This window comes from Aulonocara sp. 'chitande type north' Nkhata Bay, linkage group LG12 (genome assembly GCF_057382095.1).
Source record: "Aulonocara sp. 'chitande type north' Nkhata Bay isolate Kocher_YH1m ecotype deep benthic linkage group LG12, A_spYH_male_GT1.1, whole genome shotgun sequence".
Taxonomy (NCBI): Eukaryota; Metazoa; Chordata; class Actinopteri; order Cichliformes; family Cichlidae; genus Aulonocara; species Aulonocara sp. 'chitande type north' Nkhata Bay.
In genome coordinates, this window is record NC_141355.1 from 24,768,186 (window position 1) to 24,789,952 (window position 21,767).

General features: G+C 41.4%; 1 protein-coding gene across 7 annotated transcripts in view; it reads left to right on the forward strand.

Moving 5' to 3' along the window:
- The first annotated feature begins 3,735 nt into the window (after positions 1–3,735).
- The window catches only part of trim36 (tripartite motif containing 36), a 30,144-nt gene continuing 12,112 nt past the window's right edge, over positions 3,736–21,767 (forward strand). Inside the window, exons 1-7 of one of the 7 annotated variants that reach the window (XM_086314598.1) lie at positions 3,736–4,108; positions 8,356–8,602; positions 13,226–13,291; positions 17,028–17,371; positions 18,821–18,967; positions 20,109–20,204; positions 21,598–21,735. In XM_086314598.1, the coding sequence (XP_086170724.1) occupies positions 4,046–4,108; positions 8,356–8,602; positions 13,226–13,291; positions 17,028–17,371; positions 18,821–18,967; positions 20,109–20,204; positions 21,598–21,735 (1,101 nt within the window). In that variant the 5' untranslated portion in view covers positions 3,736–4,045. Of the gene's footprint in view, positions 4,109–7,352; positions 7,521–8,355; positions 8,603–13,225; positions 13,292–16,056; positions 16,138–17,027; positions 17,372–18,820; positions 18,968–20,108; positions 20,205–21,597; positions 21,736–21,767 lie in introns of those variants that run through there. The other 6 variants (XM_086314599.1, XM_086314605.1, XM_086314600.1 and 3 more) reach the window with 6 other exon arrangements.

Genomic DNA, 21,767 nt, shown 5'->3' on the forward strand with positions numbered 1-21,767 from the left:
GCTACAGCAGACTGATAATGTCTGTTTTACTGTGGTTTGCAGCTTTATTAGTAAACAGAGCCTGCTCATCTTCCAGGTCAGCCTGTTGCCGTCATGGTTGCATGGGTAAACCTCCATCAAATAGACAATCGGTCCCAGGACCAACACTGGTCGTGTAGCTGTGCTCGTCGTCACCATCTCTTTGGTCTTATTCGCATTCACAAGCAGGTGATTCCTCACAGAATGCACACAAAATCATCCACTAGTGCTCTGTACTCCTCCTCTTGCTTATCATTAGTACATCCAACCACTGCAGAATCGTCAGAGTGTTTCTATAGGGTTGTATTCAAAATCTGAGGTGCACAAAGGGAACAGGAATGGAGACAGCCCGTCACCATGTCAGACGATGATAAGCCAGTCTGACAAACTGTGGCCTGTCTGTCAGGTACTCTGTAATCTGGGAGATGGTGGACAAATCTACTGGCCCCTCTTGAAGTTTTTCCTTCAGTATCAACAGCTTCAGATTCAGAAAAAAAAACAGTTTAGTTTTGTCCCGTGGGGCCAGTGTGCATCATCGGCACAAATTATTGATTTTGCTTGTTAAAAACAGACTCATTCCTGGAGGTGAAAAGCCATGGGGGTTACCAAAATTGGTCGAAAATGCAAATGATTATGTTCCAGATGTGCACCAAAAGGGGAAAAAACATACTGTACATGCCATGTGTTTGTTTTATTGGGAAAGAAGGCTTTTCCTCTTATAATGAAAAATACAGATTGAAATTTCATATAGCAAGTAGCCTGTAGCTTTTGAAATGCCTTTATCTGCACAAAGGTGTAATAAGGAAATAAATCCTATCCCTGCCTCCCTGCCACTGAGACCCTCCTATGTGGCAAGTTTCTTCAAAAAAATCATTTCATAAGGAAACCTAAGCCTACAAATACTTTGGCTTTATCACTGAAAGGACAAGATTCCAAACATGAATGAGATTCAAATGGGAGCAGCTCAAACATCCACGCTGCAACTGTCTTTCCCATCAAGCTCTGCTTGATTCTGAGTGGAAGCACCAGAGCTGTCAGCCTGTTTGGCCTCATAAAGATCCCAAAAAGCTGTAAGTGAACACTTTGAGCAGTCTAAAGCCTGGGTATACAGAGACATTATTTGAAACTTTGGCCATATTTACAATAAGCATCCACAACTGCAACAGCAATTACAGACAATCGACAATAAAAATCTCTTTAATCATTAGCTGCAATAAATACTCACAGAAAGAAATAAAGCACGAATTTCTTAAAACACAAAACTATCAAAAATGTGATCTTCAACTAGTCCTTTCAGAGTCAGTCCCTGTCCCCTTTTTGCACTAAAACATGAGTATGGACTCTCACCTGTCCACCTTAAAGGTCTTGGATCAGTCTCAGAATGAAAACAGGACCAAGTTTGGATAAAAGTTTCGATCTTTGCTGTGGTGGGGAGAAAAATGCTTCTCCTGGGTCTGACGGGTCATGGCATGGCACTTTATTCTCACTATTGTGAATCTTGTCATCCCAGCTGTCATGCCAAAGATGGATTTCCCCTTGCTTAATGCCTCCTGGATGGAAGTATCTCATGTTAAATACTTCCTTACAGCAAAAAGAGACAAAGCAAGTGTTCGCTCCTTTGGGTGTTACATGATTCATGCTGCCCGCAACAGCTGAGTTTCTTTATGAAAGGCTTTATTTCCTTTCACTGTGTCCTGCATATGGCTCGGTGACTCAACTGTTGTTGTTTTATTTTTACATCGAAAGATGACAGCTGGTCGGTATTTTCCCTCAATTTGCCTCAGTTGCCTTTCATGTTTCTACAGTGTGGATGGCTTGTGTAGTGAGTAAAGCTGGGAGATGATTTTTTTCCCCTCTGCTTTATTAGGTCAGTAACTGAAACATCATTAAAAGCTGTGGGGGAGGTGGGGGGTTCCTCTGGATACAGATCACACGTGCAAACATACATGGAGTCCCACCTGGGAGCTGCACAGCACAGTCACAGACTTCACTGTTGGCACTGATAGGATAACACGAGCCAGGCTAATGGAGCCCAGTGGCACTGATATCCAATCTTTGGACATTATAAAATGTTAAACAGCAGTGGATCTTACATTTTGCCCCCCACTCCACAGAAAGCAATAGAAATACAAACATGAGGTTAGGAAAGTATTTTTACCCAAGTGATTACAGCCTAACCCAGACTGGTGATGTCTGGAGATATTCCCTTGGCAGCAAGTTGCAGCTGTGGAGTTCATCAACACCTCTCATGCTCCCACATGTATATCTGCCAGCAAAGAAGACCTAATATGAGTCGGTAAACATCGCTTAATGCAAACTCAGTCGCCAACTGAGCTGTTTCTACTAAAACAAGTGAAGAAATGCAGCATGTTTACCACTCTGCCTTTCATGTGATATTAATGACTCATCTGGAACGATCACAGGGCCTTAGGTGAACTAATGTGTGCTTATAAAACATGTATTCTCTGTCAGTCCTACTTAGTGAAACACGTTAATCAGTACTTTATATTGATTTTGCAATAGGTGTAGAGCACTGTGGCATTTTAAGGGGTAGTTATGTGTCATCTCGGGTTTATGTACATGACAACTAAAGCACTGCATCGCAGCAGCACGTGATGGATGGCCATAAACTCTGTTCCAGACATTAATGCCTCCTACACGATGAGTTCTTACTAACGGTGTGTGGTCATCCCTCAGGTTTTCCTTGTGCCAGGATGATGAGGGCCACATTTAGTTTTGGTGTGAGATTTTTCCACTGAAATCTGGTGAAATCACATTGCCCTCAGACAGAAGTTCAGCTTTGATAATCCCTCAATTTATCCTTCTGTCCTCATCGTTGGCTAAATGCAGCCTCTCACTGCTGTCTGTTCAGTCCACAAGTTGATCCTAGTGACCTCTAAATCATTCAACGATGGGGTGCTCGTATTTTTTATTGTAGTATTCTATTAGAAGTTAAGTTATGTACCTGCATCTTTAAATGTTTTTTTAAGGAGATTTTTCGACTGCTGCCAGCTGACTGTGATCGTATCCGTGGTTGGGAGCCACTGGAAACATACTTAATAAGTTTGTTATGCTTCGGTTGTTCGGTCAGGGCAGTGTGCCTGCTTGTCCCCCTTCCACATGCTCAATGGGGTGGAATATATCTGCATGAAGCCGTGCAGCCATCTGCCGACGCGGAACAAGTGGAATTGCCAGAAAAATTAAAAACACGAAGTTAATCCGGCTTCACAATCTGGCTTTTTCTCCAAACCTCTACACGTCTGGATTCGTCACATTCAAGGGGCGGTTTTCAGCTTCCCAAACAACAAAATGAACCAAATAGTGGCACAAAAAGGCTACCTGTAGTCTCATACGTGAGGCTAAATGACCACAAGTCGGCCCATAAAGCGTCATGTGCGCACGTGAGTGCGCCGCCAGCCATGCGTAAAAGAAACTTGAATAAGCGGCACTAACTAACTAACTGATTTGAGACCCCCCCCTCCCTACCCGACCCTTAATCTTCAGGCTGACATGATTATGATTTTGTAGTGATTGACAGATTAAGGGAAGTCATTCACTCGGGGGGTGATAAATGGTAGATCAGGCGAGTACAAAGAGCTGTGTGAGGCGAGACATCGCCGCCGAGGGATGATGTGGGGATAAGGAGGGAGATGGCACAGGAGGCTACAAAGGAGGGAGGGCGGGGTTTTTCCTTCCAAGATGAGGCTAACTAAAATTAAACTGCTGTCGGCATATGTGGGCTACTGTAGTCTCCACGGACAAACCTAAACCCGTGCGGAGAGAGAAAGAGGGAGGGAGGACGAGAGAGGATGGATGATGTGGATATGGTCTGAGGAGCGGCTCTTCCTCTCTTGGTGTTGTCTCACCTCCCCTGCGAAGCTGTGAAGCTTTTATCCTGTTTCTTTAACAAGCCGCAGCAGTTGTTTGCGTCATTTTTTTCCTGCATTTTTAAATATCGAGGTGCTCTCTTCTTCTATTTACTGTGCATCCATCGTCATTCCCACCATCATCACCATCATCTGTAGCCATGTCGGACTCGGAGGATATGACGGAGTTCGCCAGCATCGTGGAGCGGATCGAGAGGGGCGAGGTGAGGCTCATCCGCTCGGATGATTTATGGTCCTTCTGACAGCGGCGATCTGCCTGTCAGCATGCTCCGACAGCAACAGCAGCGCCGGGCCGGCCTGCAGGACTGTCGGAGGATGGAGAGGCATGCTCATAGACTTCTATTCTAATCTGTTCTTTGTTGGTGTCACACAATATCCTATTATATTACGTTATATACACTACGAGTGCATGACTGAGTTATTAAGACACACACCTATTGTATTCCTGTAGCACAAACTATTTTATTTTATTCTGTTCTTGGAAAATTTGTCACTTTACATTATTGCAGTTCAAAAGTAGAGATTCATTCCCTTAATTTAACCTCACCTATCTATCTATCTATCTATCTATCTATCTATCTATCTATCTATCTATCTATCTATCTATCTATCTATCTAAAAATTGAACATGATGAGTTTAATTAGAGGTTTTTCTGGGTGTGTTACTGGTTACTGCTGCAGGGAGAACACCGACTTATGTGGGCCACTTGGCAGCAGCTGTGGTTTTGGTGAGACTGGGTTACTGAGGTGTGTTTGCGACTAAAAGGGGAGGGCTGGGTGGGTGTCTTTACCCATTTCATGCACTCCAGACTGACAGAATGTGCTGAAATGTATCTCTCCTGCTAGCACAATCTCTGGCATTCGTTCATGCGTGCACAGAGCTGTACATGTGTTTCGTGTGTGACAGAAACAGGAGAAGATCTTAGAGGCGACTGACTCACACATGCCAGCCGCAGTTGCAGATTTCTGTTATATTTTAAGCTGTTGTAAGACCTGTCGTGCACAGTGAGTGATAGTGTTATACCAGAGAATAAATAAAATTAGGAGCCCAGTAAATCTATTAATGAAACAGTAACTAGAAATTCTTTGCTGAGCGTCTTTCTGTGAACAGCAGTGCAAAAATGCTGTAAGTGAGGGTAATGTGTCAGAACATTTCTACGACCTCTGTGAAACTGTTAAATTTAGTTTTAATAGATCACCATCCAATCAAAGAGGGCTGTTGGAGGGTGAATCAAATCCTAGAGGACCAAGTTAAACTCAGGACAGGCTGTCAGTCAGTCACAGGTTGACATACAGCATATGACATAATGACATCATACAGGACATTTAATGTTGTCAAGTCTTTGGACTTTGTGAGGAACAGAAGCACAGTGAAAGTCCACAGTGGCAGAAACTTCATCATGTGACACAGCAGCAAGACAGTGCTGTCTGGCAGTGTCGCTGCAAGGCCCGAGTGTCTGCCAGCAAACAAACAAATGACTAAACAGAGTCCTAAAGTTGCCCTCTGTGCCTCCAGTGACTGTGCATGCAGAAGCCGGTTAATCAATTCAAATAACATGGCCACTTTACTTCTTGAAGGAATTACAGCTCCTCCTCAAAGCACCCAACTTATTTTATGGTCACTTTTTGTTCTCTAACTGAAACATTATTGGGGTGACTTGCCAGGCAACCCTAGTGTTCAATAAAATAATTGCAGACCTGCGCAATAATCACTACAGCAAGCATTTATAGAGTCATAAATCCTCTAATGTAATGGGAAGGACCCTGACGTTGTAACGAGCACGGCAGTCTCAGTTTACAGGCCCCCTTTGCTTCTGGGTGTCAGTGTAGTAACCCGGTGTAAAGATGGACATACTGAAAAGGGTAGGCTGTTTTGTATTTTAAGCACTTTTGTAAAGCTTTTGAGAGCTTTCCCTTGAACTTCAAATTCAAGTGCTGATCGGCACATGAAGACACTTTAATTACCGGTCTGTTCTCAACAAGCCTTCACACATTAAACACCACATTGCTAACATCTGCAAACACAGCATACTTTTCTTCAGTATGACTGCAAACATTCAACATTGTCTCCCAAAAATGTCAACCTGGGCTGTCACCCTGATATACAGCTTTGTGCAAAAGTCTTGAGGCCCCCCGCCCTTCTTTCTTTCTCTTTTTCTTTGTTTCCAAGGAGCCGACGTTTCTTTCACTCATGTTCAGTCCAGTCCTTGTACCTAATCATTTTTTCAGAAGAATGTTTCATTTGTTAAGCTACCTAACACTGACCTAAGAATAATTCAAACATAAGAAGGTAACTTAACTCAAGGGATGAATTAGTGGTGAATTAGTGCTGTGTCTACACATAACACATAACAGAACCACTTTTAAATTGCATCTTAAGGCACTTTGTTACTGGCAGCCTTTCCCATATATGTTCCCATTTCTTTAGTTGAATCTATAGAAAGTGCCAAAAATAATATAATTTGATAGAAATAAAGCAGTATTTTTGCACCAATAATTCCCGAGGTGCTATTAGCCAAAAACTTGGCATATCTCAGCATGGTGTGCAGTGTGCACTTTAAAAAATTGAAGAAACTGGACAATTGGAGGACAGAAAAGGAAATGGTATGCATTAAAACATATGTACAGCAGATTGACAGCACCTGAGTATCATATCCCTAAGAAATAAACAAACAAAACATATCCAGCAAATATCGGACACGGGACTTGAGAGAGGCTTAGGATGTTCACAGAAGCTTCATCAGAAATGGTCTCAGTGAAAGAACGGTTGGCAAGAGGGAGTCCATCATGCAAATGGACAGCGTTCCATTGGCAATGGCTTCATTTTCCAGCATGACAATGATCCCAAACACACTGCCAGAGCAGTAAAAGCATACCAGGATAGAAAAGCACACAATGGAACACTGACAGTCACACTGGGAACACTGACTGGGATCATCTGGACAAACAACAGAACAGAAAGGAGCCAACATCCAAAGAAAAGCTTTCAATGTCCTTCAAGAAGCCCGGAGAACTGTTCCTGAAGAGCACTCAAAGAATTTACAAGCTTGTTGAAGAAATATTGAGTCACACCAAATATTGACTTGCAAGCTTATTAGGATTGTACAAACTTTGTTTTTGCCTTATATACTGTATTTCCACCTATGTTTGCATGTGTTTCAATGACCTAGTAACATAATTCAGTAACTTTTCACAAGAATTAGTTAATTCAACAAAAAAAAAACAACCTTTCAACGTTTCGTGTATTTGAACATTTTCTTATGAAAATATCGATTCTATCGCGCCAGTAACGATACTGCCGATATTCGGCTCGATCCGCCCATCCGCACTCCCCCCTCCCACACGGCTCTCCTCCCCTCCTCCCTCCCCCCGCCTGCTCTCCTGCAGCAGAGAAGCGGCTGCTGATTCACTCCGGGCGGCCGGCGCAGACTCTCTCAGCAGCGTCGCTCTATTTAAATTCACTCATCCGTCGCTGTCGGCATCTTCACGTCGCGTCGGAGAAGTTCGGGTATTTTAGCTCGAGCCAACACGCCGGGTTAAGTGTTTTTAAGTCTCTCACACAGCGTTTTCTCCCCCGGGATGTCTGCAGAGATGCGGCGTAGCAGCATAAACGGGGTAAGTTGGAGAAAAGTGAGTTTCATAGTAGTGTGTGTGTGTGTGAGACTCGTCATTGTTCGCCTCTGCTGCTGGGACTGGGCATTGTTAAAAGTTACCAGTCTCCATTCATTGCTGACTCCAGCGTTTGTTTCACTTATTTCTTTGCGTAGTGACTCGCTTCAAACAGGCTTGGTCACTGTTTTCTGTTTAAACTTCCCTTTATCCTTCTGGGTATTTAACACGTGAGTGTTTTCTCTAAATTACTGCTGTTCAAGCACCACCACCAGCAGGAGGATGGATTGATTGATTACGCCAGGATGTCTCATCACACCACCTGAAAGAAATCACCAATCTGCCGCTTTAGGACTGCTGCAGAGGCGCTCGTAATCGTCTTTAATGTGCTGAAACGTGAGCTGCTGGGCTCATGCGTTTCACTGTTTCTCTATATTTAGCAGGGCTTAATCCCGGTTTATGTAATCTATCGCTAACATGTTAAATACACTGCGGATGGCCATTATTGTGATAGTCAGGGGAGTGATTGAAATCAGTATAGCTGTCCGTCAGACCTACACCCCAGTGTGCCCACCTTAAAGTGCATTTCTCCACCTGCAGTGACACAGCATACCTGCTCAGATTTTCAGACAGCATCTTCATTATAGTAGTTGTCTGGGAATCAAAGAGAGCTGTATCCTTCTGAGCTGTGATGCTATTTCTGTCTTTCTGTTCACCTTTTTTGTTTCCAAGTTATTTTTGTCTTGTTCTGTGTACCTGACAGCACTTGCGCTGTCTGAAAACGCCTCTAAATGTTAAAAAATAAATCTAGTTTATTCAGATATCCCTTCTCCATCATCAGGTCCCGATCAAGAACATAGAGAGGGAGCTGATCTGCCCAATCTGCAAGGAGCTCTTCACCCATCCGCTGATCCTGCCCTGCCAGCACAGCGTCTGCCACAAATGTGTGAAAGAGCTGCTCATGTTGAACCACGAGGACTCTTTTGATGCCGGTTCTGAGTGCTCCCTACCGGGCAGCCCCAGGTCCAGGGTGCCCTCCCCCTCCATGGAGAGGCTGGACAGGCTTGTGAGATCAGGTGGGTCTCAGGGTAAGGAACCAAAGCTTGTTAACTTATAAGTGAGCTTCACAGGAAGGATTATGGTGTGGGGAGTTGAATCTCATATTTCTGTAGGTTTTGAAAAGCTTGTGTATCGAGGGCATTAGCAGGAACAGTGGGAGCTCTTGCACTGCCTAATGGAAGCTAATAATCAGAACACAAAATGCAATGCTCGACCATTTGTGGTGATTCCTAGGGGAATTGGTAATGCCAACTTCCTGTAACATCGTCCTCCTTGTTCCTTCAACTTCACCTTTTGCTTTTGCTTCTTGTCAAAAGGCTGCATGCAACAGGTGTTGGGATTTTCCTCTACAGAAAGGGAAAGAAGGCTTCTCAAATAAGGAAAAGTATGACACAAATAAAAACCGAAGGCTTGGGTGGAGAATAAAAAAAAAAAAAAAAAAAAGGTAGTGCAACTGAGAAGAGTGCTTCATGAACAAATAAGCAAATCTTTAGCCAATGCAAATTAATGGTTGAGTGTGAATAGACTCGTGGAAACTGGGAGAGACTCTAAATAGGCCAAGTATTGTGCGACGTTTGGGTGCTAGTGCGCCTCAGACGCTGCTCTCCCCTCTTCTTGTCCTAGATAACGCAGAACTAACTTTGAGAAATGATTTTTAATCATTTTACCCCTCAGCCGTAACACCGTCAGTCATCACTACTTCTGATCCCGTCTGCTTCTGCAGGCCTCATTAGAGAGAAAGAAGAGTAAGTCGACGAGCTTAAGTTTTGTCTTCGAAAAGAAATGTTGACAAGCTCCATCAGGCCCTAATCCTCACTGTCTGCCTTCTATTGGTCCCCGGGGCATCAAACAAATTTGGAAATGTTAAAGTAATGACAAGAAGAGCAGCTATCATTTTCACTACACCTTTAATTGGATATGTGTGTATCGTCTGTGTGTGCATGTTATGTACACACGGGTGAACAAAGGAGATCTGTAAGCTCCTTTTTTTGCGTTTTTATTTAGAGTAATTTTAAACTCTTAAAACCAAGCTGAGCTGGGAGGAGGAAAGCTGGTTGAGATTCGTCCGGGCGCAGGTGGCTAAATTATGTTTATGTTCTCTGCACAGCACGTTGCACTGTTGCAGTCCGGCTCAAGCGGGTCAATGTCTAAGCCTAAAAAAAAAAAAAAAAAAAAAAAAAGCGTCATGGTGGGACACAAGGCCGCCTCTGTGGCTCCTGAGAGCTCTGGGCTGGAGGCCATTTTCTGAAAGATGTTGTCTCATTTGCTCCCTTGACATCACCCGGGCTGTGTCTGACTTAAATGCTACATACCAACTCCAAGCAGGTTGTGGGTTCATGCTGGAATAATGGGATTGGGAAAGAGTGTGTGCATATTTGAAATCTGCAGAGTTTAATCAAGTCTCTCTGTGCAATTCTTACTTTTTTCCCCTTTTTAAAAAAGGAGACGACAGATACAAAAATCAAGTAAATTGTGACATTGCTGCTCTGATGTTTACCAGAGAGCGTATGCATGCCTTAAAATGTCAAACATCTGTGCTGATGAATCCTTTTTTATTTCAGTGTTTTATGAGTGTGTTGTATTGAACTGGGACACCATTCGAGATGTAGTGTTGAATGTAATGTGTTTAAATCACTGGTATTAAAGGTTTGTGCTTTTTTTTTTTTTTTTTTTTTTTTTTTTTTTTTCATTTTAAATTGATTTTTCAATTTGTTCTTTAAGATGACGTTTGGGCATAATCAATGGCTGACCCCAAATCAACATGTTGAGTGATTATGCTGTGAAAGTTGATTTAAAATCAAGTTTACAGTGCTTGATTTTTAGACTCTATTTAATTTATTTATTTTTGAACTGATGCAGACTTGTGCATAAAGGTGGGCACTCATTTTCTTACAATTATGGCTATTCAGTAACTCGTGCTGTATGAGACTGAGTAATGTTTAACCAACATCTTGTCTTGGAACACTGTCAAAATCAGAAGGGTAGCACTAACAAAACCGAAGTTTACTGAGGTGAACTCTTTGCAAGTTATTCAGCGCTGGTTCCAAACCACTGAGGCAGGGCTCTTGAACAGTCTCCCTGTTCGGCTCAAGTTTGTTCCTTACTGGCAGGACCGCGTCTGGTGATGCAGGAAATAATCAAATCCTGCTTTTTGAGTAAACAAATCTGAGGTCCTGCAAAAATCCAGGTTGTGCACAGAGCCACTGGACTCAGTATGACTACTGCCTCCTTTCAGGTCAATGCACAGCATTAACGTACAGTAAATTCAGTGACATTTGGTTGACATGATATTTAATAAGGCTGTTCATGAGTGCAGATTTCCAGTGAGTGTAAGAAGGAAGCCTTGAAGTACATTATTAACACTAACTCCCAACAGAACAAACTAACTCTCCTAGCGCCTTCACTGCTGGGAGCTCAGCTCATTGGTAGCCATGGTGATGCAACCTGCCTGAGAGGAATGACTGAGGGATTAGATGAAGGGAGAGAAAGAAAAGACTTGAGACTATATTTATCAGTGTGCAGCTTGGACAAGCCTTGTACTGTGACTTGAAAAAGGCGGTTACTAAAACGTGACGTTTCCCAGTTTTGGGGCTATAAACACAGCTAACCTTTAACTGCTAACCCTCAATAAGAGTTAGCTGGCGAAGGCTGCGTTGGCTTTAGTAATCTTGTCACATGTTGAGAAATAAGCAAATTTGTTTTCTTGTTGGTGTTTTAGAAGTGAAATGCTGGATGCAAAACTATAACCAGGAGATGGTTAGCTTTGCTTGCCTGCTTTCTATTAAAGTATGTTTTCCATGCTCTTATTGGAAAATGTAACTGAATTATACATTAGGGCTGTGCGATATGACCAAAATCTCATATCCCGATATAAGACATCTATCGTCCGATAACGATATAAATCACAAAATGTTTACATTTTCTGTAAATTCTGTGAATATGGGCAGCTGGACTTGCGTGAAGTGTTTCCAGCTGCACGTTGTGTACCTGGAGTCAAGTGTTTTAACTGATGCATAAAACGATACATTTTTAGACATAAGTTGTAAAGGCCGCTGTTGTCTTTGTGTATTTATTACACAGCGTGCTGCGGGGAAAAGCCTGTTCTAAGTCTTAATTTTTAGCATCTGACGGCTCTTTTTTTGCTTCTCATCCATAAATACTCAGCATAATCTTTCACGTGATTCAGTTTATTTTGAAGTCTCAACAGGATCTTGAGCTTTATTGTGAAAGGTTTATGTGGAACATAAACAAGCGGACACCCAATGGTTTTATCACAGTCTTTGCTAACCACAAGGCATAAAAACAGGCGCTTATCCATCTGTAGTGTGGTTATATTAAATATAAGAGAAAGAGAACTTTAAGAAATTAATATGGCCACTACAGTGACATCAAAACGATGAAACAATATTGCTGTAAACAATTTATTTTGCGACACAAATGATGGCGTAAAATGAAACGATAGACGTATCGAACAGCCCTATTATACAATTTAAAAACACTTGCTTCGAAAATTAAGGGAGATTTAAAATGTTTCCGACTTTAGCGAACTTAATTTTGGTAACTCATCAACTTTGGTAGCATCTTTAGCTAGTTGGCTAAAGATGCTAATGTTTTTAGCTCTGAGCTGCCGCTGGAAAAAAAAAAGGGGGGGGATTTCCACCCATAAGTCCAAAGTTTACATTCTCTAAAATTTGTCTTATTTATGGCTATAATTTTTTTTCCTTCTCTTTCCAGTGGCATAAACAAACTTCCGCAGTGTTAATTTATTGTGGTGTCCAGAATCTGTTTAGCATATGCATGATTGATTCTTTGCCTACAGGTAAATGACAATTAACCTAGTCAAATGTTCTACATGGTAATAGGCCAGCATAATTAGGGCTATCAGTCAGTTTATATCAATGTTCAGCCAACATCTCAGTTCAGTTTTATTCATATAGTGCCAAGTCACTGCAACAGTTGCCTCAAAAGGCTTTATTTTGTAAGGTAAACCTTAAAATAATATAATGTGGGTTATAATATAAATCTCACAAAAATTAAGCTTACTTTTAAATCCCATATTGGATCTTAATGAATGAAATATCTGTCCTTTACTCTTTGACAATCCCTGTTTAATTTGTTGAGAGCAAAATGGTGTCTGAACATCAAAAGGAAAAAAGATTTCTCCCTTAAATCTGTGCAAAAGGCTGCAAGTGGTGCTGGTAGGAAAGTGGTTTTGGCTTTGCCTAATTTTAATGGTGAGCTAAGCTAACAGTCTCCTTTTTTAAATTTTATGCTTGGCATATAAACATGACAAACATTTCTCATAAGCCAAACTGTTGCTATTAATACACATTCTAGGCCAAAAATAAAATGAGGACCACATTTATTAGTCCAGACATGTATGTTTCTCTCTCTCCTTTAATACAAGTTGTCTAGTAATAATGCATAAATCAAGAGTTAATTGTACTTTGTTCAAAATGTATTTTAAATGTTTTACATGACACTGAACTGCATTACCATTTTTGTCACTTTTCTCATAAGTTAACTTTTTTTCCCAGTGTCATATTAAAAATCTCTATTCACGCATCACTTCACATTATGCTTTGTTTCATTTAAAGGATTTTTTTTTTTCCTTGTTTGTCTCACCTCACTTCTCTGTTCATTGCTTGCAGCCACTGTGCGAAGGTCGTTTGGAAGTCGAGGTAGACGCGGGCTCCGTGTTTTGAGTAGCTGTAGTAGTGAGTACAGTGTTACTAGAACCCCTGTGAAACCCTAGTTTGGTTCAACCTCTTTTCTACATAGTCTGCATTAGCCCTATTCACACGACCATTCAGACTCACACCAGATATAAAATAGGTTCTTATGAAGAATTTCTGTGATTAATACATAAAGTAGGCTTTTAACTCTATGTTAGACACTTAATGACTAATATCTGGTTTAAAAGGCCCTTAAAAATATCCACTGAGCATAAAACCTGAGTGTTAAAATGGGTATGAAATGCTCCAACGATGAGCCGGTATGTAAAAGAAAGTAGTGCCTGAGTGAGGGAGGGAGGTAGTGTCCCAGACAGTTTGCTTCGTACCAAAAAGGAATTGAAAGGAGCTCAAATTAGTGAGAATGGGGCAAGGAAGTTTCCTAGGAGTTGAAGTGGAACAAGAATGTGTGTGTGGACTAAGCCTTACATTATTCGCTAAATCACGGTAGCAACTAAAGCAGCTTTATAGGCATGGAGAACTGTAGGTCTCTTAAGTTAAACACACAGTGGGGGGAAAAAAAAGCATACAGTATGTTTGGACTTGCCAAGTTTGTTAACTGTCATTATTTCCTGATATGTTTGCCTTTAATTTGCTCGTTATGCTTGACCTGACAATGAGTGTTCGAGAAACCACTTATAGGAACACAAACCTGTTTGAGCCTACCTCTAATTATTTTAAGCATGATGAATTAAGTGTCAGATTGCCAGCAAAGTAAAACAAGACTAACACAAGCCCTTTTAGTTTAACTAATGAAGTTTATTTAACATGCTCAGTGGATGTTTTTAATCGGGTGCAATTATTTTCTCAGCTTTGAAGCAGAGTCAGCGTCTCTTTCTTGAACACTGAAAAAATAATGTAGTGTCCCCAAAGCCCTTAAAAAACAAACAAACCCAAAAGTACAAAAAAATAATGGGAGTTGACTTGATTTTATATTATATTTTTTTCTGGCCTTGGAGAACATGTATTAAGTTAATATTTTACATTTCCATATTGAACAAAGTGTAGTTGTACTAATTGGAGTCCTGTTAATCTGCCTTGGATATCTGCTCATAGAAGTAAATATTTCATAAACTGCAGACTTAACCATTTTTATAGTATACACTCACTGGCCACTTTATTAAGTACACCTTGCTAGTACTGAATTGGACCCATTTTTGCCTTCAGTACTACCTTAATTCTCCATGGCATTCAACAAGGTGCTGGAAACCCTTCTCAGATTTTTGGATCATGTTGACATGATGGTACCATACAGGCTTCACACGCACAACGATCTCCTGTTCAGCCACAGACCAAAGGTTGGATTGGGATCTGGTGACTACAGTGAGTACAGTGAACTCATCATCATGCTTTGTGATGTGGTGCAATATGATCAAGGGATGGACGTGGTTAGCAGGTTAGCAAAAATACTACTTGGTTTTTTTTTTTTTGTTTTTTTTTTTTTTTTTTTTTTTTTTTACGATGCTCGTTTGGAGCAAAAGTGTGCCAAGCCATTATACCTGTTTTGATATTTGGGCTAAATTATGACCCTACCATGTGGATGTTGCAGATGAAATTGAGACCCATCAGGTCACCCCCACCCCAAGTCTTCTGAGCGTATGTAAGTTGTCTTAGCTGACAGGAGTGGCACGCAGTAGCTATAGTGCTGCTTAAGTTTTAATATAAGATCCAGATATGCTCTTCTGCATACCTTGGTTGTAACAAATTGCGTTATTTGAGTTACCGTTGTAACATTATGTTCTCTGTAAACTCTGTTGATAACTTTGTGGGAGAATCCCAGTGGATCAGCAGTTTCTGAAATGCTCAGACCAGACTATCTGGCACCAAAAACCGTTACACTAACACTTAAATCACCTTTCTTCCAAATTCTGATGCTCAGTTTGGACTTCAGCAGATCGTTTTGACCATGTCTTCATACACTAAATGCACTGGATTGCTGCTATTTGCATTAACAAACAGTTAAATAGGTGTACCTCATAAAGTTGCCAGTGAGTTTAAACATCCAGAATGTATCCTGATAATCTGAAGCCTTTTAAGGGGGGGGGGGGGAAGAAATGGTAGGTTTCTGCATTATACTGTCTAAAGGTCTGGACAGGATGGAAAAAGAAAAGGTCAGTTTTTCTTTGCAATGACTTGTCAGTTTTTGCCTTTGGCTCTGCTCCCTCTGCAGATCCACAAATCAACACACAAACACGCTTTGCTTCAGGCATCTGCTCTGTGGGCCTTGTTTGCTCACACCTTATGTGCTGACCAGAACCTGAGTCAGAGTGCCTGCATGACACGCACGTGCAGTCTTTGCAGGATATAAAGACCTTCAGCACCATTCGTTTAAGTATGAAGGCTTTTCTTTACATTTTTTTTTTCTTTGCCAGACTTGTCATCCACTGACTCTGCTTGTCTTTAATAAGACCATGCCATCTTCATTTCCATCATTAGCCTGAGATTTTCATCGTAACATCATAGCAAAATGTTTAACTTCACCTATGTTAAATAAATTCAGGTAGAAAAAACTGTGGTGAACAAAGCTCTATAGTTTGTGGTCAGTCAGATCTGACCTCGTAGAGGTGCACCATCAGTGTTCACTGATACATCTGAGAACCCAGCATGGCTACACATCACATCAGTGTGTTTGCTGTTCTGCTGCTGCTTTTCCCTCAGCTGCCCCTCCTTACTTTTTTTGCTGAAGTGGTGCTTTCAAATCGTTTTCCTGTGTTTTGCTTACCTGAGGAGTGTTTGATTTAATTTTTTAGGTCCTCGGAAACGGAGCGGAAATGCTGGCTTGCAAACAGAGATAAATCCAGCACTCCTCGCTTCCCCTGTCCCTCAAAAACGTGAAGCAATATATTAATTTTTGCGTGCTCTGACGTCAGTTTGCTGGCTTTAAGTGTGGTGACGATGTTTTGTTTGACAGACCCTGCTTGTGTCTGTGATGTGATCTCGTGTAACCGTGTTGCTGCCTTGTTCTGATGCTGCCGCATCAGTAACAAGCACAATGTTGTGAGACTCTTGAAAGCAATGTCGCTTTAAGAGATGTGCTATGTGAAGTGTTCCTGCATTGAACTGGACATGTCAGTTGCTTGAAATTTTTATTGAAAGCTTATTTTCTTTGTCTTACAGTGCACTTTAGTTAAAATTGCTTGTTTTTTATTTTTGTTTAAATCATGTGGTTTGTTTTTCATCTTTATTTTGCCAATCACCCATTTAAGGGAAATTGAATTATTTCCTTTGTCCAGATCATTGTGAGCACTTAAAATACTCTTCCTTCATGTAGTAAGTGTTGAATGAAATGCATTTCTTATTAAGACTGTGTATAAGCTCCAAGGATGCTGACTTTCCTGCCAAACGTCACTCCTTAACCTGTTCCAGTACCCTTGATGGTCTTTCTTTGTGGACTTTTTTTCCCCCCCTGACAGCTGCTGGGTGTATTGCCCCAATACAGCCATGCCTCAATTGTGCAGCTGTCACTGTGGAAATGAAGCACAAAGAGAGACCTGCTGAGGCTCTATTTGTGAATTTGCTTTTCAAAACGAATCTATTTGTCTTTAAACTGTGCTGGAACCTCTTGAAAGCTGTTAATTGACTGTAATTAGAAATCAGAGGACATTGTTCTTCACATAATAAAATAGGGCCTCAGGCAAGACTGGAAAATGGGTGTCCTGAGGCTGTGACTCTATATTCCTGACACTCATTTCAGTGCTCTGCCCTCGTTGCTCTCCTCCAGGTTCAATCTCCTCTCCGGGATGGCGCAGAGGATCTGTGACTCCCCGGGTCACCGCCATCCCGTGCCCAGGCTGCCAGCATGACATAGATCTGGGCGAACGCGGCATCAGCATGTTGTTCCGAAACTTCACCCTGGAGAGCATCGTGGAGCGCTACCGGCAGGCTGCCCGCGCAGCCGTCGCCATCATGTGCAACATCTGCAAGCCTCCACAGCAGGAGGCAACAAAGAGCTGCATGGACTGCAAGGCGAGCTACTGTAACGAGTGTTTCAAGCTGCACCACCCCTGGGGCACACCCAAAGCCCAGCACGAGTATGTTGGTCCCACGACGAATTTTAGGCCCAAGGTGAGTGTGGCTCAGTAGCTGTCAGTTTGTTCTCACGAAGTAATAAACGATAAACAAAACAACTTTGAACTATGAACAGTTAACAAGATATGTTATCACAGAGTTAAACATTAGTTGATAGATTTCTGCTTACTTGATTGAATGGCGGTATGAGAGTTGCATGTCATGCATGGTGAATTTTACCAGCTGTGTTGGTTTTCTAATCATTGCTATACAGAAAGTTTGGCTTAAAACTTAACTTTGCTGATCAAACTATATTTAATCACTTTCTGAAGCTCAGAAAGGTCAGTGACGCATGGTGTAACTCAGAAACAGAATCAAATATACTTTACTCTCAGCAGAACTATAAAATTGGTTCCTGTGTCATATACTAGTCAAAAACAGAAGTGCAAGTTTTATCTTTTTTACATGTGAAAACCCAAACAAATTCTGTAATTAGTCTTCAATTCTTGTTGTTTGGTTTTAGTCTGGGGATTGGTAATTTGTTTGCTGAACACAAACTCACGTGATTAAGTGAAGTTTGCCAAGGCCAGGTTATTGCCACGCTGGATGCTGGCATCTGTCCGAGCTGTTGCTGCAGACTTCCATGTCCACGAGAGCACCATCTCTGATCTGCTTGTTCTCAGTGGGAATCTGACTGGACAGAGGACCTAAGATGATGTGCTCCTACCTGTACTTATGCCCTGTGGATGTTTGTTTTGTTTTTTGGGGGTTTTTTCTTTTTTAATAGTGGGACCGTGCCAGAGTAGCCTAGACCTTTCTGGATCAGGACATATCTAGAGACTTCCCTGGCTAGCATTTAGACCCCATATGTCTCCTGTTAAATGTGACCTGGACATTCTGGGTTAATGTATTCATCGGAGCAAGCTGCAATCATCCAGGAAAGGGGAACAGTTCCTCAGCAATAGAGCTGGAGTCCTGTTTGGGTCGAGCTGGAGTCCTGTTTGGGTCAAGCCAGAGCTTGTTTCAAATGTCTATACATTCCTATTGTGTAGTGTTTGTCTAGACTGTCCATTGGAAACACAAACTTTTCTCTTTTTGGTTTTTGTGTATTTGTTGCATTCCATGTTCATTGAGGAGTGGTGTATCTGCTGTTTTGGCCTCTGATGAGGATCTTGGCATTTGGAGCGCTGATTTGAGTTCTATTTTAAGACCCATCAGGAAATGGTTCATCGAGCTGTCTACCACCTTTTTTTTTTTTTTTTTTTTTTTTTTTTTTTTTTTTAATGGCTTTAGCTCATCTTCCTGTTTCACTTCATTTGTCAACATTTTATCAACACTGTGTAGCTCTATGCAGTCTAACACAGTGCAGTTTAATGTGTACATGCGTTCTTTGGATTAATTTTAAGTCCTTGTTTTTCAGAGCTTATGTAACTGGGACTTAAGTGGTACTTGTGACAAAGTGAGTCCTCGGGGGCGATAATTTATGTTTTCTCCTTAATCTCGCAGGTTCTCATGTGCCCAGAGCACGAGATGGAGAAGGTGAACATGTACTGTGAGGTCTGCAGGCGTCCCGTGTGTCACTTGTGCAAGCTTGGAGGATCCCATGCTAACCACAAAGTCACCTCCATGGGCAGTGCATACAAGATCCTCAAGGTAACACATTCAGACCTTTCCTTTTTTTTTTTTTTTTTTCTCTTCTCTCCCCCACACAGTCAGTACACTTTAAATTGTATTATTTAAAAACTGGTAATGACTAGGTAAACTGTAGTGAAAGATAAAACGAATGATTTGAGGTTTTGAGAATCCTTTAAGGGCAGATTGTTGTGCAGAAGTTTGGTGCTAGCATAATTGGACTCAAGTAAAAGCCTTTTGTCCACGCTCCCCGTCATCGCTGAAGTATGCAACAAAAGAAGTTCAGAGGCAGCTTTTTTCTGTAGTGGGCCACACACCGACTTGTTCCTGGATTTCATCTCCTCTGCTGTTGTAATATTAATGCTTGACCTGTTCCAGTGCTAGCAAGCACACTGTAGATGTCAGTCACTGTTTGGAAACTTAAACCCAGGCTGGCTAATTGAGTTCAAACTCCTCTTGAGAGCTTTCCCTTTCACCATGATTACCTTTAATTCATTTTAGTGTTTTGTTTAGTTCCCGTGGAGACGAAAATGTCATGAGATTGTGTTGGCAGCTGCTGTCACAGCAACCACACACTCCTAAAGCACAATGAGGCTATCAGCAGAATAGGTTTTAATTAAAATGCATTCAATAGTAATTGTTTTGTTGGCCTGAACGTCATCCTGCTTAGAGGGATTTATTTAACAGGGCTTAGCAAGTCGAGGCAGATTTTGTGAAATTCTATATGCTGGTTTTTGTGGATACAAACATATTGGTGTTTAATATTTAATGAGACCATTTGTTCCATGTGATTTTTTTGTGTGCTCTGCCTTTGAGTTCTTGGGAGGAGTATCAGATGTCCTGATCAGTCCCAGAAACCTATGTCAGTTATAATTTCTTTGAACAGAAGTGCAGCGTCACTGTGTCCGGAGATGTCCATCAGTAATAAACTGATATATTGGACCCCTGTTTTTGATGAACGTCTCAAACTACAAAACCTTTTCTTTTTAAAGTGGTGCCTGTTACGGTTTTCTTTCCCAGAAAATGTATTTTAAGGTTGTGTTATTAGTCTCATGCCTTGTGTATGTGCCAGCAAGTATAAGGCTCTGTGAAGCTCACTGTAAATACTGAAATGCTGCTCACTTTTTCTTTTTTTTTTTTTCTCTCCTTCCTCCCTCCCCAGGAGAAGCTGGCCAAGAGTATCCATTACCTCATCAGCAAAGAGGACCAGGTCAGGACTCAGATTACTGAGCTTGAGGTGCTCATCAATAAGACTGAGGTGAGAGAGCTGACTCATGCTGCTGTATCTCTCAGATCCTTTGATGTTACTGTATGCTCTGCAGACTTTTTTTTTTTTTTTTTTTTTTTCCCCTTAATCATCAGTTGTAGTCAGAGGCAAAAGACCTGATTTGATTTAGTTTAACTTGGACTCGAAAGACCTGGAATTGGGTTATGGTTATTGCATCATCTCTGAGGTTCTTTGACCGTCAAAGTGCACACAAAATGTCCATATCAACAATTCCGACTTTATCATCTTCTGCAAAATCCCTGGACGGTGTTAAATCTATAAGGAGCAGAAGGTGGCTACATGGTGCAGTGGTTGACTCACTCACTTACTTACTTGTTAAAGATGCTGGGAGGAGAGGAGAACAAATTTGGATCCTGGATAAATTGGCAAAGTTGCATCAGGAAGGCCATGTGGTGTAAAATCTGTGCCAAGTCAAACATGTAGATCTGGCCACTGTGGTGACCCAATGAGGAAGCAGCTGAAAGAATCTGTAACTCAGGATGGAATAAAAGGGCCGGTTATCACTATACTGCTTTTTATCACATTTATCAAGGTATTATGAACTTTGTTCACACTTTTAGCATTCCTCTAATCAGTTTGTGCCAATAATGTGCTCCTCCTTCTTGAGGAGAAGGAGCAGCTTTATTCTGTCTAAACCTTTTTGAATCTAGTCAAATTGATAATGAGATGGTGCAAAACAAATGCATCTGTTAATTCCCGTTGATAGCTGCAGAAAAGAAATTTTAATACGGCTCAGTAGAAAGCAGCCTGAGTCGAACAGTTACAGTCTTTGTAAGAGTAAGCAGCATCATTGAACAAGCAGTATGCAAACCACACAAACAAGGAAACGCAGGATTTGGTTCCCTCACGCAAGTCGGGGTTTTTAGTGTCTCAGCTGGTTCCTCTTTTACTTTGATGTTGGTCATAGATGGCGAGCGCTCAACATACCCACGCTTTCAGTTTTGTAAAGGGCACTGGGTGTGTGAGCAATAGGTGATTGTTATGCTTTTAATTTTTCATTTTGCAATTGATGCTTCTGTCTCATTGAGTATAAATGGGAGTGACTTTTTTTATGTTGTTCAAAACTAAACAGAGGCCTTAATTCATTCATGTTTGCTACTTATGTGTCGAACAATGGCTTAGATGAGATGAGTTTAAAATGTTGAATGTCTGCAGCTGAATTACAATAAAATGAAATGCGTACCGTCAAGGTTCATTCAACAGTCTCGAGTGGAAAAAGTGAGGAATCGATGCCCACTGCTTTGTTTTAAATGATCATAGTGGCAATGACTTGCACTCTGGCTGGCTTAAAGAAATGTCTGCTTATTGCATCTAATGAATACTGTTAGTTTAAGATGATGAGAAACTTGTCTTTTTCTTAAAGGAAAATGGCCAGTTAGCAGAGCGTCAAGCCAACGAGCACTTTGAGCGTCTGTTTGAGACTCTGCAAGAGAGAAAATCTGAGATGCTGAGGTCAATCGAGCAGTCTCGTAACCGTCGCATGGAGCAGCTCAGAGGCCAGGTGAGACTTTGATTTCTCTATCTCATGCGTCA